The sequence below is a fragment of the Macrosteles quadrilineatus genome, unplaced genomic scaffold (assembly GCF_028750875.1).
Source record: "Macrosteles quadrilineatus isolate MER2022 unplaced genomic scaffold, UCM_ALF_1.0 Scaffold_3__2_contigs__length_128488019, whole genome shotgun sequence".
Lineage (NCBI taxonomy): Eukaryota > Metazoa > Arthropoda > Insecta > Hemiptera > Cicadellidae > Macrosteles > Macrosteles quadrilineatus.
Genome location: NW_026542596.1, coordinates 121,195,104 through 121,217,205, shown reverse-complemented (window position 1 = coordinate 121,217,205; position 22,102 = coordinate 121,195,104). Strand labels below are relative to the sequence as shown.

Below are 22,102 nucleotides of genomic sequence, written 5' to 3'. Positions count from 1 at the left end.
TCTGACAGCTGCCATGTATCCCCGCTGTACGATACTGGACACGTCAGTCAGCCAGTATGCTACGGGCGTCTCACCCGGTTATGGACGACTCGCTTTTATCCAATTTGTACTGACTACTATTTATTTATAGATGACCGCCTACCGGTCGCCGCATCCATCATTCCGGACAGGAAACATAACTTTTTTGCCGATTCTCAGCAAACGGCTCCATTTTTTCCCGGACCACTTAATTGGCCGATAAAGACTCGTCGTTTTTCGCATACCGGCCTTTCTTTGAGTGAACGGTGATTGACTTGTCTACAGTGTCGTGGGTTTAATTGGAATTGAAATTAATTGAGATCATTTGACTTGGTTGACAAAGTGGATTGTCAAATGTCCTCTCAGTGTCTCAGTGAATGAGCTTAAAGATATAAGAAGTAGTTTTGTCATGTAAAGCATTTGTTGTTGTTGTTAGTAATGCAATATTCTGTTGGGTAATGGAAACGGGCATACAACATGAAGGAAGATTTTAAAATGCGTCTTGCAACAAAACAAAGAAATTAAGTATACCAACTCATTTGATTCACGTTATTCGCATTCAAATGATTTTAAACATCGAAATGAATTATTGTTTTTTTATTTACTTTTGATACTGTAGAAATTATTGCCAAATGACATTTTTATACTATGAACTGGGAAATGATGCTAAATATTAAGTGTAGAGACTGCAGAGTTCGCGTTAAGAATTTCTACTATGCGTTGTCGACAAACCTAAGCAGTTTTGCAAGCATGTGTTTAACGTGTTTGTTGCCTGTCTACCTGATTGTTGGTCATTTTAATAGCCTAATGGTGGCGGGAGTGATTGAAGAGGAAGAATGTGCGTAGCGGTGGCACGAATGGGACATTAAAATGTCATCATGCGCACGCGCAAGGCCCGCGCAGGCGCATTGGCGCACTCACCCCCCGCGCCGCGCGGTTGTCACTTGATAGATTACATATAGGTAAATTACAGTACGCGTGATGATGCAATTTTGTGTTCCGAGAGGAATTTCGTTTACTTTGTAGGCAGCTGTTCAATTGTGACACCTCGTAATTTATGTACGTGTGAGTGGCGTTTCCTCCATTGCTTCACCGCAGTAAGAAGAGACAAAAGAAAAAGACCAAAATTTTCTACAGAAAAGTGTTTAGATTAATATATCACTATATATCTGTAGAATCCTCCCTGCATTACTTAGCTGATAACAAATAAATGGATTGCAAAATTAGTCGTAAACTTGTAACTATGTGTCTAAGAAAGCCGCATCAGTTTTGCCACTTGGATGTCACATCATAGGACGGACAAATCGTCTGGTTTCATAAATAGTGTAAATACCGATTTCACGCAAGCCTTCCCGGAAGACTAATAATTTAAGAATTAAAATATAATGTATTTGAGTAGTTAGGTACTATAGTAAAAATAGCTTTTGTACTAGCTATAAAAAAAACCATAACATTGTGTTTAGCATACTGACACTTGATTCATAAAACCTGATATCGTGTAGGCCTACTATTACACTCTCAAATACAATTGTCTCTTATAGATTTCCGGACTGTTCACATGTGTTAAAATTTTACCAAGTAAGACTAGTACAGACTAGGATACATTAGTTACTTTTTACGATGGATAAAATTTACCTCGTGTGTTTCCATGCATTAACAATCTTAATTTTTCAATCTTAAAATTTTGTAACAACACGGACCACTTGGATCGTCGCTGAAAGCACAAGTGCGGCGATCTAAGGAAAGTGTCGATGTAACGATGGTTTCTCCGATGCGATGTAATGGCAGAAACAGGACGCGATTATGTGATAACTACATCCGACATGTTCACATCATCTCGTCGTCATCGCCAATACACGTGCTGGACAGGGTCCTTGACACCTCACTACATAGGAGGTGGAAATCAACATTCATAGAGAGGTAAACCACATGATGAACAAAACACGATGGTCAGGATACAACTATATGATGACATTGAGTATCGATCTAGCTATTCCTAACAAGTGAATGGACATCTGCAAGTTATATACGGAATATCTCAATTACTTCACTCAAGATTTATCCGTCGTAAACGTAACTAATGCACTCTGCGGATGTTAACCTCGCTTAGTTAAGCATTAAGTGAGTTATACCTTAATTATACCGCAGCATTGAACCATGTCAAGCAGCGGGAATAAACTGTTTGTGCAATCAAACTTGATTCGTTACGATTATGGAAAACACGTCGTTATAAGTCTCAAGACTTGGGTTACCAATTATAACTCGTGTCACATTTCACACTCAGTGGTTTTAATTTGTTAAGTTAGTCGGCGCTGGTTATTTTTAGTATTTGTTGCAACTGTTGAGAAATTGCATAATTTGTCACTTAATTAATTGTGTAACGGCATACCTTCTGGTTTAAATCGTGTATTGGCACTTAGGGCGTACGTACTGGGATCGGGACGGTGGTGTCGTCCTGTAATCCAGCTACTAGGAGGTCACGAATTGTGGATATTTATAGGCATGCACTGTGGATGCGAAGCTTCCTGATGTGGATTAATGTCCGCACTAGTGACTACTAAGACTATCCGCAGTACTATAATTAGACCAATTTGTCAATTACAAGGACAAAATGTTGTTCGGATTCCACTATAAACTGTAGGTCCCTTAGTTGTCATTGGCTGTATGGGCTATTAATTAACAGCTGTGTCCAGGGAACATGTCGGCCTTAGTCACAAGACTACAAGATCGCGCCACTCATCCTACACACACATTTGGGTTAAAATATGCACATAATGGCGTCCCCATCTGAAATAATTGATAATTGATATGTTGCGGCACCCTTAGAAACTTTGCTACGTGGGTGCTAAATTATAATTAGGCTTTGCCCGCTATACTTTTGCATATCCCCCCTTCACATCCTAGGCCTTAACTGGGAACCTATAAATAATAAAATTCATTGATCATCGGTGGGAATTGAACCTGGGACTTCGGGGACCAAAGTCCTGTGCTCCTACTTTGCTACAAGTATAGGACTTTAGTCTACGGATTATTGAACATCAATCCTTGTTAAATCCCGGGCTGTTAGCGTGTTCGTCAATGATGTTGAATGCCTTGTGTTCCAACTTATGAATCGGTTTAAGCACTTTTGACGATCGACTAAGCCTCGTCTAAATCATCACCGGTTCTCAATAGTTGTAATTGATCAATTGATCTTAGTCAGAAACAATGATACAAACTACGAAGGCAATCTTGCATTCATAATTGACTTTGATCGCAATGAGCTTCAAGTTAAATTCTCTCCAATAACCAATATTTGTACCTATTTGTCAGCCCTATACTTTGTCCCCCAGCAACTATAAATCTAGCACAATTTTCTCTATATTTACACATAATCATCTCGTAAGGTGTTGAGTAATGATTTCAATATGAGCTTCAAAAGTCAAAATACGGCATACCTATTTTGTATTTGATACTTCTGGGATTCAAACTAGTGACCCTCGGTGTTAGGAACACCATGTACTAAAAAGAACATTCAAAATATATTTTCGTTATTCATTGTGGATGTTTTGGTGGGGAAAAGTGTTATTCCATTATTTAAGACCAACGGTCTGTTTGAAATCCATACTGGACACCTTATGAGATCCGCCCTCTATTGAAGGTCACTAAAATCCATCAGATTTACCACCAAACTTCTTGTCACATTCAACCGATTTCCCAAGGTTACAGACGAATGGTAGAAACTCATCAAAGTCAACCTGATTATCGGGCTGGTAACTGTACGGTATATCACTTTGGTGTACGTGTCGATTTTCACGGGTTTCTGCGAGTGTTGCCGCCGTTACGTACGGACGTGTCGGCCCGCGGCTATTGTGTACTGTCCGCTCACCGCTACTCTGCGCCGCTCAACGCTCAACGCTCAACGTTCAACTATTGTCCAACATCTGATAACGCGGTAATTGAATGCCGGTAATGGGACGCGTGCTAAAGACTAATTAATGGTTCGGATTTATAGCTTCTTAACAGGAACCTGTGATCGGATAATCTTGGGTCGATATAATACAATTTGCGATCGGAGAGTTGGAAGTCACGTCAAGATGGTATCAGAGCCATAACAGTAATGCATGAGTCACAATGGTAGGCGTACCATGTGCAAGGATTGAATTTGCTGTACGGATAATGTGCGGATGGTGATGTTGCACGATCACTCGTTAAGTGTTAGAAGTGTTTGCGTCGTTGAGATGTGTGGGGTATTCCCGGGACGTAGGTAGGGTGTATTTTGTCAGTGTGGTTGAGTGATTTAGGTATATGAAATATTGTATAAGGATAAAAATACAAGCTGTACATTTCATGAAGTTACGTATTTAAGGTATGTTTTTACAAATTCAAATAATAATTCATGCCAACTTCAGGAACCCTGCGTGATTCTGAACATCAATGTAAAAAAAAGAATAAAGAGAGAAAGAATAAGAAAGAACAAAATAAAGAGAGGAACGGTTCGTCTCTGTAATCTGTGATCCTTCCATGAAAAACAAAAATTCACCAAATATGTATAAAATACGGTAAAGGAGAGGAAGGTTTTAGGAACATATTTAGTTTAGGGTGATGACAAACATAGATTTTAATCTAGCGTACAGTTAACAGTTAAAATAATTGGTTCAAGTCTCCAGAGATAAAATCACCTTATTTTACACATCTAGGAAACCTTCAACTCTTCCAGTGCTATAAAAGCCACACCGAGAGTTGTAAAAAGTAGAAACATACTTCAAACACGTACTGTCGCAATAAGGTAGAACATAAACAAATTACAAGTCACTTATTGCATTGTAAACACTAAAATCTCGCGGTTCACCGGTGTTTGTTTATGGTGTACACAGTTCTCTAATGGTCCGAGTGGCTGAAAACAGTAGTTAGGGTAGTCTCGTTAACCGTTCTGCACATAAAGTCAGACAGAGTTTCACGACCTCTGAAAGAACGGTTGGCGAGAAACGCTTCGCCTATTGGCTATTACTGGTTGTAAAATTGTGAAGCGAGTTGAAATGAACGTGAAGACTGTGCTGTTCGGCACGGAAGTTTCGGCTCCAGAGGTCCAGCTGCTGAAGTCTCCAGCCCAGAGTAGGCTTTAAAGTGATTGGCTGGACAAGCACCGTTACCGCATTGTCTTGACGTTTCTTTCAATATCATCTGGTTGGGACAAAGAGCTAGTTACGTTTTCTTGTGCGACCACGTGTCTCCCCTTCAGATCTCCAGCACTGATTGATTCAAGGGAGTTTACGGCGGTAACGAGAATGATGCAAAATGACGTGAGAAACAAAGCTATTCTGACGCAATTTGTGTTCATTGTGTTAAAACTATTGGATAGAAGATATAACACATTATACTGTATAGTAACATGGTTAGGTAGCTGATCCAAAAAGGCGCCGGAGAAACGTGAGTTGCTGTTTGATTTTTGAACTGATCCCAGCTGTTCTTGATCATCAAATGGCCCTAGCTAATGAAACAGCTGGTCTTGGTCAATGGTAACATACACAGATCATCTCACTCTGTTCTACACGCGTACCCATCGCAATTAGTAATAATGATACTGTGATAATAATAATATACGGAGATGTATACGATGAATCAACAATTTTCAAATTTCATGTTATATAGTTGTGATAGGACAAGCACACAAGCCAATAACTGGATTTTAACTTCCCCAGACCTACTGGGTTGCCGGGAGCGTTGTTGCGTTTTTGAACCATCTAGTATACTGCAAAATAAAAATAGGGATGTTTGTACCGTTTTTAATATTACAATGAATTATTCACAATCAATTCGTCGAGGCAGCGATTTACACTTGGTACGTATTTTATGTTGAATGTGAATGAAAGGTAAGTGAGATGTTCAGTGTAGCTTTATTTTATACTGACTAGACAGCTTTTTCATTAGTCAGGATCAATCGCCCAGTTATAGAAAATAGTGGGGCATTTGAGGTGACATTACATTTACAAGTACTGCTTTTAAAAACACATTGTGAAGGGAAACACCGTTTCGCTGGTCGGTTAGTTAGACCAGCTTCATCAGTTTCTATCAGTTTTTCCCACCGTTCGTGACACAAGTTCCCGCGGCGAAGTTGGTGATTAAAACGGCGATGTTTTTGCCTTGTGACAATGGGCGAGTTTACTAGCGGTGGTTAGTGTTTTGTGTTTTACCTGCACGTGAACTCCCGCTCTCCCAGGCACAGTTCGAGACAGTCCTGTCTTGTCCCGGTGGCTTGGGTCTTCTTGACGTATCCACTGAGTCGGTAGCCTTGTACACGGTCGAAGCACCAGGCTCTCTCGCAGGGCTTCACCCCCAGGCAGCTCTTCTGGGCGTAGATGGTGAACACGGGGAACTGGGATTTACTCAGCGCTCCTGGAAAGGGAAAAGTCTTAAACAAATGTCAACAAACGTTTGTAACGTTCACAGACTCGGAAGGATTAACAAGTAATATAGTTGAGTTTGGGTTTCTGAAGTAAATTTCCCATCTTTATGGGCCAGATCTAGCAAATTTTTAATTGAAAAGTGTGCTACAGTCTAAAGTTACATTTATGCCTTATTTTATGTTAATGATGTTTGATGTGACATGATAGATGCTATAGCTTACAATAATTCGTTCTTTCAATTTGCCTTGGTTGCAAAGCTAGAGTACAGATACAGATTTGTTGCCATTGGCTCAACACAAATATTTTGCACATGAAAGAATGTTCATCTTATTATAAACAATTTAACTATGGAAGACATTCCATCCCTAGTTAAAGGTTATTGTTGTAGAAGTTTCTTACTCCATACCTCAACCATGGTGTCAGCCATGAAGGTAATTGTGCAAATATTTTGTATAGTACACGGCAAAGCTTTACTATCTACGTGAATATATTTAAAACATTTTGTTATCGAAATTAAAATAATATCCGTGCTGAAATGATAGTACTCTTCAAAAATCCATAGTTCATCATAGTTTATCATCTCCGTTATCCTCAACTAAAAAACGGGAGCTAATCGCAGTCTCGTGGGAAAGTAGCGAGATCATCTAATACATGTAATAGCTCTGATGACTTCCTCCGTCTTTACATGGTACATGTATATGGTGAGGCGTGTGACGTGAGCGCCCCATTAGGCCCACTTAGACGGCAACCTGAGCCATTAATACGACTGATGTTGATGTTGATGAATAGCGATTAATTTGGGGCTGCAACTGTTACTAAAGACTTGGCGATTTCGGGTCTAAAAATAGTTAAGAGAAAGTCTTAAATCATTGTCAGAGTTGTGTAGGACAGACAGAGTCTATAGACTACCAAGTACCTATACTAGGTTTGAAACCGCACATGCCTCTTTTGAACTTGTATCAACTTGATCGTTGTGCAATTGTTTTTAATAGAACTACTATGTAACTATTAGATCGGATCATTAAAAAATCCCTGAAAAGGAATAAAGAATTAGAACATTATCTACACATTATCTATATCCACACATTTAGTCGCCTAATTGTGTAAAATATTTTACTCAGACATGCCAGAAAAAAATTATAACATCTGCAAAACTAAGGGATCAGTTTAAAAGCAAAAAGTGCAAATTCCTTCGACATCCATCTATAACGAGTATAACAGGTGCACAGTCATATCACATAATCTGCATGTTTATCTGTATGTTGTTCGGGTTTATTTTCCTGTGATAACTACGGATGGTATAACCTGACTTATGTCCGTATTAGGAAACAAACAATACCGCTATCAAACGATCACTCAGGGTGTATCAGTAGTTAGGCTTGAAGGCGGTGCCGCAATACCGAACTGGGAGACAGATATAGATTGTTGAAGCAAGGGAATTCCCTCGAGGATAGCTGTGTTGCAGATCTGCAGCAATGCAGCATTGCAGCACTGCAGTCTGCAGCACCTGCTAGACCAGTTCTGATGACAATGCGACCAGGAATGTTGCTGCGGTTGATATGATAGATTCCGCTAATTGCTAGGTTAACCATACACGGCGTCTTGTTGTTCATTAACCTAGGCCCAGATAGCATCACCGTGCTTCCCCTCGCCACAGGAGGTCTTGCAGAGGTCCTTGTGTTGGACCGTGTAGACGGGTTAATGCTGTAATTATTGAATGATTGGGTCGTTGATAAGTAATTTAGTGAAGAGGTTGTTTTGGTCTTTGGAGTAATTATCTTAATCTATGTGTAATCTTTAGGTCATGTCCTATGTCAGAGATTTTGGTCGGTACAATGCTGTGTCGTATCAAGCATTGTTGTTTCAGCAAGGACTCTCGGATTTATGATTTACCGTTGATTTGGTCCTTTACATGGAAAGAAAAGAAAAGGTAATTTGGTAAATAGTGTTTTGTTCCCTAAGCGAGCCCCCGTTCTGTAACTCGACGACGTACAAAACACAATTCAAAATTATTTCGGAATAAGTGACGTCTGTTAAAAAAAGTATTCCCAATAGGCAACATTTCCTGGGAAACTCCAGAACAGAGTCACTTTGATGTTCCACTTTTGCAAACTGTTCGACGTTGCACCTGTTGATCAGCATGTGAATCACTTGGCGAACGTATTGGCTCAGTCCGTGGGACGGCTTCTATGCAGATGAGCGCGATCCAGGGCAAGTTGCCTCCGTGTGCGGGTGAGTGTGCGCATGCGTATAGCCGTGAAATATGGCGGACAATGTTACTGGACACGGCGCAGACGCAGGCGCCCGGACATGGTCACTGCTTCCGTTACGGAGCTAACTGTCCGTCGCAGTCCGTCCACCGGTTTATGGGTGAAATAAAACGATATGAAACCGAATCGGACTGTTGATTGGCTCGATGAAATGCGTAGTTTATTGTCTTCGTTAGCGCAATGCGCGGCATGCAATTGATTGCAGTGGAAAAAACTGTGTTTAGTGGATATGTACGTAATTAAGTGTAGGTAGACAGTTATGTGACCCGGTTGGGTTGTCGTTGAGTCGATTGTCTTAGTGCAAGTGTTTTGGATCTCGTGAGGGGTGCGATTTTGTTGTCGTTTAATCGAAAACTTACGAAGAAAAGTAGTATACTCAGTAATGTTAGATTACAATTTCGACATGTGAAATGCACGGTAAAGTATCATGTGCGGTAAAAGTCCTTTGTTACAGCATGCCAATTGATTTTGCATTGGTATGTTTGAATTATCGTTATCACAAAGAATCTGTAATTTTTAAATTTAAGTCACTCTTTTACTCGTTTTTATAAGTTATTTTCGTTTTACGAAATTCCCCCAAAAAATGTTCACTGACTAATGATTAACATTCACGCTAATATAACTCTACCTAAAAGTTGCTAAGAGTTTCGTAACAGGATGAATTTACCCGATGCCAACGTTCACATAGAAAAGGAAATAGAAAATAGACAAAACGGTACTTTCGGACGTGCAATTGACTGATTATAGGGCCTAAGTTGAAGGAAGTGCGTAGCGAGATGTGCTTGGGTCAAGGGGCATGCAGCCACGCAGGCACGCACCCGTCACCCGCCGAAATTAGCTATTCCTAAACTTGAGAATGTGTAATTACCCGCCAAAAGTGATTAACAGCTTATCCCGGGATCAAGACGCAGCTGTAATGCTCATCCTTGCGCAATAACTATACGTGGCGAGGTAGCAGCTGATAGGTGGGAGTGGTTACCATCTGATATGCGGCATTCATGCTTCTGATGGGTTAATCTACTGATTTTACAATTACCACGTTGTAAGCCCATCAAAACCCCTTGACCTGTAATTATTACAAATATTTCTTCCAGGATTTCATTATGATGGACTGATAGGTTACACGTGGTTGATAAACTATTATGGTTGCCAAATACAGTATCAAACTGCTATATATAGACAGAAATTTTTATATCCCTTGGTTAGATATATTCTGTTAGGAAATATAATTGATAAATACGTTTACTAACACTGAAACAATTCCATCCACTTACGAACTTTCAACATTTTCTTTTTCCTTTTGAGGTGTTTTACAATGCAGCATAAGAAACCCATTCTGATTCTATCCAGTAATTTCTTTAAACTATTCATTTTTACGATAGCCACTGTTGTATAGAAACCCTAATAAGAAAACGCTCAACAGAAGATCAAACCCTAGGCGTTTCAGCAACTACATAATTGCATTTTAATCGTCGACTATTTTACAAATGCTTAATTAAATCTAAGCTGCCTTCTGACATAATTATGATGGCGCAGGATGAAGAGGTTAATTTGCATAATAGGCCAAAGATCGTTGATCTTGGCTAATGAAAATGGTATGAAAAAGAAACGGCTGTAGTACGATACCCTGGAGAACTCCGTTAAAAACAAGAACGGTGCGAGTACACCACCCTGTCAACGTCAACGTCAACGCATGTCCCGATGATGACCGGTCCGTTAGTCACCTCCTAACGAGTGAATAATTTCATAATGGCCCTCGCGTCGCACGAGCGGATGCAGCGTTCTTCCTAATTATTTCCACGACTGGCTACTGAACTCGCGGCCTTGCTTCACTCCCACAATAAGAGGCCTCGTTATGCAAAAACAGCCAGAAGTCATCATACTTTGTTGGTTGTGTAAGAACTCACTTGTCGCGGCTGTCATTAGGACACAGAGAATTCCTGATTTGACGCAGTAGGTTTTTGGCATAGTTCATGCAGTTGTCATTTGTAGTAATTGTGGAACCGTTGTGTTGTGCTAGGTTAAAGGTCGGGGAATGTGGAATTGTATTTGTCTTGGCTATACTTTAACATAATCACATTTGGCGGGAGATGATAATGCTTTTTAATCGCATATAAACCTAAAATCTAAGATATAAAGAATCGTTGCAGTCTTCAAGCATCTTCAAATGCAGTTGGCAGCATTACTGTGACGCCTACATTACACATTTTTCTTTTCTTATGAAATAATTGTGATTTATAACCTAGTTTGTGTCATAGAAGAAATGGTAAGAAATGCACTAGAATCACTTGTCAATAGTTTTCCGCAAAACCTACTATCTCTTACAAATGGTGTAACATGGGTCCACAATGTTTCCAGCTTGTTTTTGAGAGGGCATTTGGCAAAATATAAATCATAACTTTGTTATTATATCATAATGTAATTCAGCTCATGTTCTTGAGTCGTACCAGAAACTCAAGGATTTTTTACCAATCAATACTACCCAATGTCTAGCCGTAGCTTAGTCCACAGATGAAGGGGTTTGAGCAGCACTAGAATCTCTTTGCAACCATGCTCATCCTGCAACGTAGTTAAGTTCAAAATGCTTTCCTTTTTTAGTTATTTTAATTGGGTATTTGACAAAACACCAATCCTCTCTTCATCTTTGAAATATCATCGTCATAGTTTTGCTCACGTACTTTAGTAGCAAAACAAACTGTTCGCGATGTAAACACGAGCGGGAGCTCTGAAATTACAAGCACGCATAATAGATACAACCTCTGACGATCAGATAAAAATGATTCGCCTCAATTTGTCTAATGATGAACTCGCAGATAGTATTCTCCACTCATCAGCGCACGTAGCAAACCGATAGATGTCGTAACGGCCGTGGAGCTAAAATTAGAGTAATGATAGGTCCACGCTGTGCACGCAGCACGCACTCGTTTACGCACACTCACACACACGCGCAAGTGTAATTGCACCATGAGGACGTCCAAGGACGCCCGGCGACCTTGAACCTGTCTGAACCTGCCCGTGACAATAAACTTGCCGCTTTCTACCCGCAAATTGCAGACCCCGCCTCCTGTCATGCAGATGTGATGTCGCTAACGAGCTCTCGTAAACTACCTGTACAAGCTTGTCGACAACGTAACAAATGTTTTGACGTGCAGATCCTTTTATATGGGTATGAGCATTCAAGGAATATGCTGTTTCTGGAACTGAGACGATTTGAGGTTAAGAATCTTCAAGGGCTTTGAGATGAAGGACACACGGCGTAGAAGCTTCTGCATCCCCATTTCTTCAGTTTATGAGAAACAACAAAAATATTAAAATATCACACCGTAGGAAAACCTATCAAACACATTTTTAGTATGTCGTATTTTTTTCAATCTTTTGTCAGCATGGCTGGCAAAAGGGTATTACGACTTGCTCCCCAAAAACTTGTGAGATTAATGCAAGTTTTAGCAAGTTTTTGGTTAACCTATCCATCCCAATAAGAAGGATGTAGTAAACACCTTTTCTTAACAACACTCTTGGCCCTGATGGTCTCCGTTGAAAGAGATCACAAGCTGGAAAGCCTGTGTTAAACCTGAAAAGGGAGTGTTGGAAGTTCCGCCCGAATTGGCAAACACGTGAGAACATTGGTAGAACACTGGCTAGAAATGTCCTGCCATTCGTAAATAATTAGCTCACCATGCTTAGCTCTTGGAAACACACCGAAACGATGGGTCAAACTGTATCATCAGCTTATACAGCTTCTATTGTAGATGTTTCTGTAAGGTTTATGTGTGACGTATAGAATATGTCTTCGAAATTAGAATCCTATCAGGATGAGTGGCTGCAACACATACGAGACCTCAACGACTATCTTGGTAAATCCAATAACGTGACACGGTCATCTTTAGAAGACCAATATTCGCCTTCGACCGAGAAAACCAATCTGTGTTAGAGGTAGTTTTAGTTGTTGATACGTATTTTTTCCAATATTACTCAAAATATTCAACAAAGACCAATTTCATGACACCCCCTAGTGCTCGAGCACAACGCCGGTGGAACTTCCAACACTCGCCTCAGTTAGTGGACTCCGTTCCTCAGTAACCATCAGGGCCAAGATTGTTGTCAAGAAAAGGTCTTAACTATATCCTTCTTATTGGGACCAATAGGCCGCTGATATCCCGGCAGCCGACTCTAGGAGAGGCAACGAAAACATTGTGGTCGTTGCCTTTCCTAGAGTCGGCCGCCGGGAGCCTAGTGGTAGCAGGTGCAGGGTGCCGTGTCTGTGTTGTAGACCGAAGATAAGTCCGTCATAAATTGACACCGGTCGGGGTTTATCACGGGCAGCAAACATCCTGCGTCGTTACACTCGAGGCGGGCGACGAGCAATCCTCTTGGATCTCTACACTACACCATGTAAATTGGCAATAACTCAAACATACAGAACTACGCGCGACGCCTCGCTAGTTGTGCTGCGGAGTGTTGTCGAGTGATTGGAAGGCTAGACGAGACCGATTGCACCTTATGTCAAATTAGTTTCGAGTCTAGTGTTGTTTGAGTGGATATTTTAAAATGAGAATTTGTATTTTATTTCGGTCTTTGTATGTGGTGTGAAGTAATTTATGGATCTAACAGTTGGAAATACGAAAGGTTTTTGAAATGAAATATATTGATCAATGCCACGTATATATTTTAGTACTGCGTGTCAACACGATATGCTTAGCATACCTTTTGAAGACGGTGAAATTCAATTAATTGTGGGTTTTAAACCATATTGCTTAAATCCTACGCCGTAGTGCGCAAAAATATTGTTAGATAAACTTGTGCCATCACTATTTACACGAGTTACGGAATGTCGCCATACATACAAGCATAAAATATTCTCGATACGCGTATTGTGGTGTGTTATACTGCAGTAGCAACATATAATACTAGTGTACATGTTGCTCGAATTCGAGCAATTGAAAAGTATTACAGGAGTTCAAAACGAATAACAGTCATATTTACAATGAGTTTAAAAGAGCCAACTCAAAGATTACCGGTGTGTAACTCAGACCATGTTTATCTTCGTCATTACAAAACCTAAAGCATTCCGGTCGGGTTTCTCCTTCTCAAAATGCCTTGCTATACAGGCAACACAGGTCATTGATAGAGGGCCAATTGAGAACGAAAAGTCGTTTTGGGGTAGTGTTAGGGCGCATTTGTAACCTAATAGTTGAGGTTGTCCAGGGTCAGGTGCTGACTGTAGTGATGAGTTAAGCCATTTAAGCCTATCTATTACGCGCCGCTGTTCTGTAGCTGCGGTCGTTATCACGATTACGCCTCCTGTATATGGTTCGTTGTCGTCGCGTCGGAGGCATTTAAAAGAAAGAAAAAACAACAAATAAACTAATTATAGCTACACAAAACAACGATAAACGCACAAATTTAAGATACAACCATACTAACACGATCCGTCTTGGGGGTTATGTTTACACAAACTCAAATAGTAAATAAATGTACTCAATGCGTTTCATTGAATTGAAAAATAAATAACAGCAATTAAATTATACAGCTGATCAAAATGTAAACAATTATGTTCTTCATAAGGATAACATAGGAACTTTCAAAGCCACCGGGGCAGAGCCCAAGGGACTTTTTCAAAAATGTAAGACCAGTTTGCAAATCTACGCGACACGCTCTTTCCAATGAGACGTCAATGGATAAAATCGGTTAAGAAATGGCGGAGGAGTTCAACCGACAAAGTTTCATGTAGCGTATTAATTATATAGATTCTACCAAACTCAGTGGGAAAGATTTCAATTACAACCTCTCAAAAGAACAAATTATTAGGTGTTAATTATAAAGCGTGGAACTTCTTGTTCAACAAAGTCTATCAAAACATAATCGTAGTGACTACACCCAGGGTCATAAAGGAATGCCCACTTCAGGCAATATAGCAGCGAATAAAAGAAACTGTCAACACAGTAATCCCACCGTAATCACAAGGCGTTATTAATTCTCCATCCTTACATGTGGCCATTAGCTGCTGCACTAGCAAAGCAATCTCCATCCATCTCCCGTCTCGCGGAGATGACACGGCAAACCTCGCCAGTGTAGAGGGGATAATGTCGAAAACGCGCGTACAACAGTAATTTACTGCGGGGTGAACGGACAAGGGTGAAATTAATCACTGATACGAGCATCGCCGAGTCGTTCGCTTTCATGTAACTGACAAAGCATATGGCACTCAGTGGCAATTAGAGCAGCTGGGTGGATGGTGGATGGACGCTGCAAGGTCACCGCTCTTCTCCAAGGCCAGTGTCCTGCCATGTGCCATGCGCTGTCACTGTCACCACTCACAATCTGCACTGGATGCTAACTAGCCAACGCTTTATTGTGTCCTGTGTGTTGAATTAACGAGTTTCAATGTCCAACAAGAATAATTGTGTTCAGATCCCCATCGTAATCGAAAGGTTGAGTAAGGACGTTGTGTAGAAGTTATCGAGGGTTAAATTAGAGGGTTATTGAGAGTGTACTAATAATGGTTCATTAATGACGGAAGAAATTGAGATCTACTTCTTTTGAAATTTGAAGAGTTGTAGAAGTTGTTAAGGTATAGTTTGTGTCTCTTTACATTATGATTTCTTAGTGTATGACCTGAGTGGGTAGGCCTATGTTGTTTGTTTCTGCAGTATTTTATGTCTATATATATGTACATGCGGTTGTCGTGTGTGTTGTGTATGGTGTGGTACAGGGGTGTAATCCCACGCCAGGTTTGTTTGTTCGTGATTGCTCCGTTCTTTATTTTGCAGTAGTTGTGTGCTGAGGTGTGTGTTGTGTATGGTGTGGTGCAGGGGTGTAATCCCACGCCAGGTTTGTTTGCTCGTGATTGCTCCGTTCTTTATTTTGCAGTAGTTGTGTGCTGAGGTGTGTGTTGTGTACGGTGTAGTTCAGGGGTGTAATCCCACGCCAGGTTTGTTTGTTCGTGATTGCTCCGTTCTTTATTTTGCAGTAGTTGTGTGCTGAGGTGTGTGTTGTGTATGGTGTGGTGCAGGGGTGTGATCCCACGCCAGGTTTGTTTGTTCGTGATTGCTCCGTTGTTTGTTTGTGCAGTAGTCGTGTAATTTTCGCTTATCTCGCCAACTGGTGCTCATGCACACCGCCTCCAACGCCGCCACTCACCCGCTCAGCTTCCTCTCAGACCTGTTCCTAACCACTTAATTGCGGCATCTCTTTTTATCACCATCATAAATTGATTTTTACGAACCGCATTTCGTTAATGCCTCCAAAGCATTACCTGACTTCTGTGACGCAGCCACCAGCGTACAGAGTTTTTACAAGTCGCGCTTTTTGTCAGTTCTCGGTGCCTTCTATAGGCTAATTACCATACAAGATGCGACGTATATGTTGGAAACCGCCACTTTAGTTGTTTACTTGTGAAAAAGCGAGGTTGTAAAAGTGAGTAAATGACGGACCGAGTCATGAAGATGTTGAGGTGCATCGTGCATCGTGGCATGAATAATGCATGTCTGAGCAACCGATGCAATATTTAGCGTTGGGAAATGCTTCAACTATGAATAATTTCACTTGAAGAGTTATTCACTATTACCTGCATAGATTTTACCTACAACTTGTTTTTTTAATATGCTTTGATAATGCAAAGTTAAACAGCAATTTTACTTTTTATTAGTGTGAGTTGGGCTAAAGGCGTCCTTTTTATAGCCCTAATGTACTTATTTTTAGCTAAAACAGCTACTGTCACCACCATAGATCTCTATATCTATGGTCTCCACCAGGTCCAACCACAACTCTCTGCTGTAGGTCTCCTCGCTAGTTGCAGTGTAGGTGGTTGACACTTTTCGTTTCACCGAGGTCCACGGACGCGTCTGGGTGTTGTGTCCACCAGGCCCAACCACAACTCTCTGCTGTAGGTCTCCTCGCTAGTTGCAGTGTAGGTGGTTGACACTTTTCGTTTCACCGAGGTCCACGGACGCGTCTGGGTGTTGTGTCCACCAGGCCCAACCACAACTCTCCGCTGTAGGTCTCCTCGCTAGTTGCAGTGTAGGTGGTTGACACTTTTCGTTTCACCGAGGTCCACGGACGCGTCTGGGTGTTGTGTCCACCAGGCCCAACCACAACTCTCCGCTGTAGGTCTCCTCGCTAGTTGCAGTGTAGGTGGTAGACACTTTTCGTTTCACCGAGGTCCACAGACGCGACGTCTACCATTACTCATCCCGACACGTGTGACTCGCCATGTGATAATTACACGTTACGTAATTTTCGCAACCTTCCCCAGGTCTGCGAACGTGTGGACGTTGCAAGACGTTCCAAGACGTCGAGTCTAAGCAACTAACTCATGTATGTCACTTCTTTGTTCGTGTCTCCGCCGGTGGAGTTTCCTTCGAATGGACCACACGAAATTTTGGGGGGAAACGGTTCAAACACGTCCGAGTTTTATAGGTATAACCCGGCAATGTGGCACCATAGTCATACACTTCGCCAAAAAGTCGTCGCAACGAAGTGAACTAATGTAAAGAACTAATCACACCTATGTGCCAAAGTAGCAAATTCTACAAGGGCTTAGTGAGCGGAACGCCTGCACATTTGCCTACGCAATATAGAGGCTATTGGAATACTTCAACTTTGCCTTCCTTTTAAAAACTTATAATCGTGAAGAATTTCAACCACGTTGATGTTGTATGTGTAAATACCTCTTAATTTATTTATTGGTAAACTAAATGAAGTGTACAAGTGAAACAATATTTAAATTCTATATTATCGTGCAACTAGTATATACCTTTGCTTTGCATAGTAACCACCTATTTTGGAGTTAGTAACAATTTATACCTTTTCTCCATATTTGTATTCTTAAATGGCTTTTTGGAAACTGCAAGTAAAAAACGGGTCGAGTTTCATTTGTCACCTTATTTAAATTTCCTTTTCAATATTTTCCACAATGAATAGATGACCTGTAGAAAGCACGTCATTTTCCCCACTCTCGGATTTTTGGACGGTGTACGCACTGTGTCGACAAGCGGCGAACTTCAGGTTCTCAACTATTAATTGAAAACTATTTTAATAGTTTCCGACGCGAAGGCTCGGCGCTAATCGCAGATTATAGCCTGTTCACCTCCGTATCAGGAAACCGATAAATTTATAGCTCCTAGTACAGACCGGCTGCTATTTATAGCCGGACTATCCGTTTAGTGGTTTAAACTCGTTTAGTTAGTAATCTAGTATGAATACTACAGGTGGAACGGCTGTGGAGGTGATACTTTGGTTAAGTGTCGAAATTAAAAATATTAGAAACCAGTTGTTAGGGTAACACATACTGGGAGGTTTTGTACTACTATTAAGGTAGGTACAGTTATCAAAATTACCAATGGTTGGTTTAGTAAGTAGTGAATTTAATTTTGGTCCTGGAATTTAATAGGGTTTTGATGATCTGTCCAAGGTAACTGGCTTGCTGCTAAATGTATTTCATTCGTTATGAGACTCTTTGTATTAAAGTCAATATAAAGTCTTTTTGAAAGATTGCGGTCCATATTACGTCATCACACTGGACGATCTTCTGGAGATCAGTGATTTGTTTAATTCAGTGATTTGTTTAATTGTTGATAGATTTTTTAAGCTTAGGGTATCGTGTTAACGTATGTCGGATGCGGGATCTAATACTAAAACCAATTCCTGAAATACAATAGGTTTCAACTCGAGAGTATGAGATAAATGTTACCGTAGGGGTTCGAGGTGCAGCGATTCTATCAGGTTTAGTTTATAGTTATAGTTTCTAAAAGTTTTGATACGACTGGAGGAGTTCGAAATAAACGTGTTATGGTGTGAATTTCTGTAGCCTACTTTTGCATTTACTATCTCACCTTTAGTTTCGTGTATATTTGTTTGGGATACAAACAAACATTATTAGGCCCAAAGTAGGGTTTTATACTGACAAACTTCCTTACTAATGACAAACGCTTACAAAGTCTAGAATATTCCCTTTTTTACAACTTAAGATGGATTCTTCGGATTTAAATGTGAGCACTCCAACCGCTAGGATATCGATCCAACGTTAAATCGACAACGTAAAATAGAGTTTCTTAAGTCACAACCCTCCACTGCCCAGAGGATACTGCATCCTCAATCAGTTCCTTTATCTCACTCTAAAATAACGAATTACCAATCAGTACCTGGATAAGTGTCTGCGTTGGAAGCGAAGAGCACACACAGGCCTGTCTCGTAGTTGACGGCGTGACAAGAGTCGTTGCTCTGGCAGGCCTCTAGACAGTCTGTCAGCATGAGAGTGCCAGGAACACTGTCCAAGAGGTCGTCAGGGGCGGTGAACACGTAGCCGGTGATGAGCTCAAACCCCAACATCTCCGGGTCGCACTCCTCCAGAGACACGCCACCACTGGTGATGTCCTGCGTGGAGGCCGCCGCCAGACACAGTAGGATGGCTATCCGGTACATCTGTAGACAATACAGACTATATAGGTGATGAGCTCAAACCCCAACATCTCCGGGTAGCACTCCTCCAGGGACACGCCGCCGCTGGTGATGTCCTGCGTGGAGGCCGCCGCCAGACACAGTAGGATGGCTATCCGGTACATCTGTAGACAATACAGACTATATAGGTGATGAGCTCAAACCACAACATCTCCGGGTCGCACTCCTCCAGGGACACGCCGCCGCTGGTGATGTCCTGCGTGGAGGCCGCCGCCAGACACAGTAGGATGGCTATCCGGTACATCTGTAGACAATACAGACTATATAGGTGATGAGCTCAAACCCCAACATCTCCGGGTAGCACTCCTCCAGGGACACGCCGCCGCTGGTGATGTCCTGCGTGGAGGCCGCCGCCAGACACAGTAGGATGGCTATCCGTTACATCTGTAGACAATACAGACTATATAGGTGATGAGCTCAAACCCCAACATCTCCGGGTAGCACTCCTCCAGGGACACGCCGCCGCTGGTGATGTCCTGCGTGGAGGCCGCCGCCAGACACAGTAGGATGGCTATCCGTTACATCTGTAGACAATACAGACTATATAGGTGATGAGCTCAAACCCCAACATCTCCGGGTCGCACTCCACCAGGGACACGCCGCCGCTGGTGATGTCCTGCGTGGAGGCCGCCGCCAGACACAGTAGGATGGCTATCCGGTCCATCTGTAGACAATACAGACTATATAGGTGATGAGCTCAAACCCCAACATCTCCGGGTAGCACTCCTCCAGGGACACGCCGCCGCTGGTGATGTCCTGCGTGGAGGCCGCCGCCAGACACAGTAGGATGGCTATCCGGTACATCTGTAGACAATACAGACTATATAGGTGATGAGCTCAAACCCCAACATCTCCGGGTAGCACTCCTCCAGAGACACGCCGCCGCTGGTGATGTCCTGCGTGGAGGCCGCCGCCAGACACAGTAGGATGTCTATCCTGTACATCTGTAGACAATACAGACTATATAGGTGATGAGCTCAAACCCCAACATCTCCGGGTCGCACTCCACCAGGGACACGCCGCCGCTGGTGATGTCCTGCGTGGAGGCCGCCGCCAGACACAGTAGGATGGCTATCCGGTCCATCTGTAGACAATACAGACTATATAGGTGATGAGCTCAAACCCCAACATCTCCGGGTAGCACTCCTCCAGGGACACGCCGCCGCTGGTGATGTCCTGCGTGGAGGCCGCCGCCAGACACAGTAGGATGGCTATCCGTTACATCTGTAGACAATACAGACTATATAGGTGATGAGCTCAAACCCCAACATCTCCGGGTCGCACTCCTCCAGAGACACGCCGCCGCTGGTGATGTCCTGCGTGGAGGCCGCCGCCAGACACAGTAGGATGGCTATCTGGTACATCTGTAGACAATACAGACTATATAGGTGATGAGCTCAAACCCCAACATCTCCGGGTCGCACTCCTCCAGGGACACGCCGCCGCTGGTGATGTCCTGCGTGGAGGCCGCCGCCAGACACAGTAGGATGGCTATCCGGTACATCTGTAGACAATACAGACTATATAGGTGATGAGCTCAAACCCCAACATCTCCGGGTCGCACTCCTCCAGGGACACGCCGCCGCTGGTGATGTCCTGCGTGGAGGCCGCCGCCAGACACAGTAGGATGGCTATCCGGTACATCTGTAGACAATACAGACTATATAGGTGATGAGCTCAAACCCCAACATCTCCGGGTCGCACTCCTCCAGGGACACGCCGCCGCTGGTGATGTCCTGCGTGGAGGCCGCCGCCAGACACAGTAGGATGGCTATCTGGTACATCTGTAGACAATACAGACTATATAGGTGATGAGCTCAAACCCCAACATCTCCGGGTCGCACTCCTCCAGGGACACGCCGCCGCTGGTGATGTCCTGCGTGGAGGCCGCCGCCAGACACAGTAGGATGGCTATTTGGTACATCTGTAGACAAGACATCGATTATGGAAACTTTACAGCAAAGTTTCGTTACGTTACAGCTAAGTCTTGTATGCCTTAATACAAGGATCATATTTGGAACCAAATAAACTACTAGTGCAACAAATCCATCAGAATGCTACTAATGCAACAACTACATCAGAATGATCATATCATGATAAATCCTTGAATTGAATTATACTAGACCTATACTATCTTAAGTGTTTTCAACTGCTGTCACTGAACTTTCTTAAAAGCGAATTATCTCGAACATTAGATGGGAAAAATATTACGTTCAGTTATATCCAACACCGGCAACCTTTCCATTGTGGGTTTGGTCCAATGAAACTGCATTTGTGGGTAACTTTTGTGATAAACCCTATCTACTTTTTGTGTTACAATTTTCTTCACTTTAGTTTTCAATTACTGCAGATCCATTTTGCTACACACCGAACAACCAAGTTGCATTAGTACCTCTCATGACACCTGTAATCAGTTTATAACTGCTACCCCCGCACTGTGTAGGCAGCTGTCAGGCCGATGTTTTATCACAAGTTGGCTCCGATTACACGCGAATCCCATGTTTACGGACTAACCTGTGATTATTTGAGTCCGGTAGCCCAGGCCATCATTCATCGGACTTAATGGGCGTCTTTAGAGACACAATTCAACTGTACATTTCTCGAGCAAATGTTTTTTTTTTACTTGTTGATGTGTCAATGGTTACCTTAACTGTTATAGAATAGTTTGCTACGAGTATTCATATATATCAGGTTATATTAGATGATATCTATGACGCCGACTGGTGCGTATTTTAAACCGAAGGTGAGTGAAGATGAGTCTTGACTGAATGATATCTTTGGCGATTGGTATCGAGGACCAAAAGTTCAAGGACAATTTGGTTCAAATTTGAAACACCAATCACCTGATTTTATCCTTCAAATTAAGATTCACAAGACTTTCTGTCACTTTCTGTGGTAGGTGTGGGTAGTATTATATTGAACACTTAAGGTTGACGACTATTGTCGAAAAATAAATCAGTAGTTAAGTCA

The 22,102-nt window shown here is 42.2% G+C and overlaps 1 protein-coding gene and 1 long non-coding RNA gene across 2 annotated transcripts in view; both read right to left on the bottom strand.

The window, feature by feature from the left end:
• The window catches only part of LOC128989509 (uncharacterized), a 41,245-nt gene extending 20,609 nt beyond the window's left edge, over nt 1-20,636 (bottom strand). Inside the window, exons 1-9 of the mRNA XM_054411406.1 lie at nt 20,495-20,636; nt 20,256-20,356; nt 20,075-20,216; nt 19,836-19,936; nt 19,655-19,796; nt 19,416-19,516; nt 19,254-19,376; nt 18,817-19,096; nt 6,192-6,393 (exon numbers count right to left, since the gene is read on the bottom strand). Coding sequence (XP_054267381.1) covers nt 6,192-6,393; nt 18,817-19,096; nt 19,254-19,376; nt 19,416-19,516; nt 19,655-19,796; nt 19,836-19,936; nt 20,075-20,216; nt 20,256-20,356; nt 20,495-20,636 — 1,334 coding nt within the window. The remainder of the gene's footprint in view (nt 1-6,191; nt 6,394-18,816; nt 19,097-19,253; nt 19,377-19,415; nt 19,517-19,654; nt 19,797-19,835; nt 19,937-20,074; nt 20,217-20,255; nt 20,357-20,494) is intronic.
• Nucleotides 20,637-20,695: 59 nt separating this feature from the next.
• Nucleotides 20,696-22,102, bottom strand: part of LOC128989679 (uncharacterized) — a 57,066-nt gene continuing 55,659 nt past the window's right edge. The window contains exon 3 of the long non-coding RNA XR_008490465.1: nt 20,696-20,776. This is a non-coding gene — a long non-coding RNA (uncharacterized LOC128989679). The remainder of the gene's footprint in view (nt 20,777-22,102) is intronic.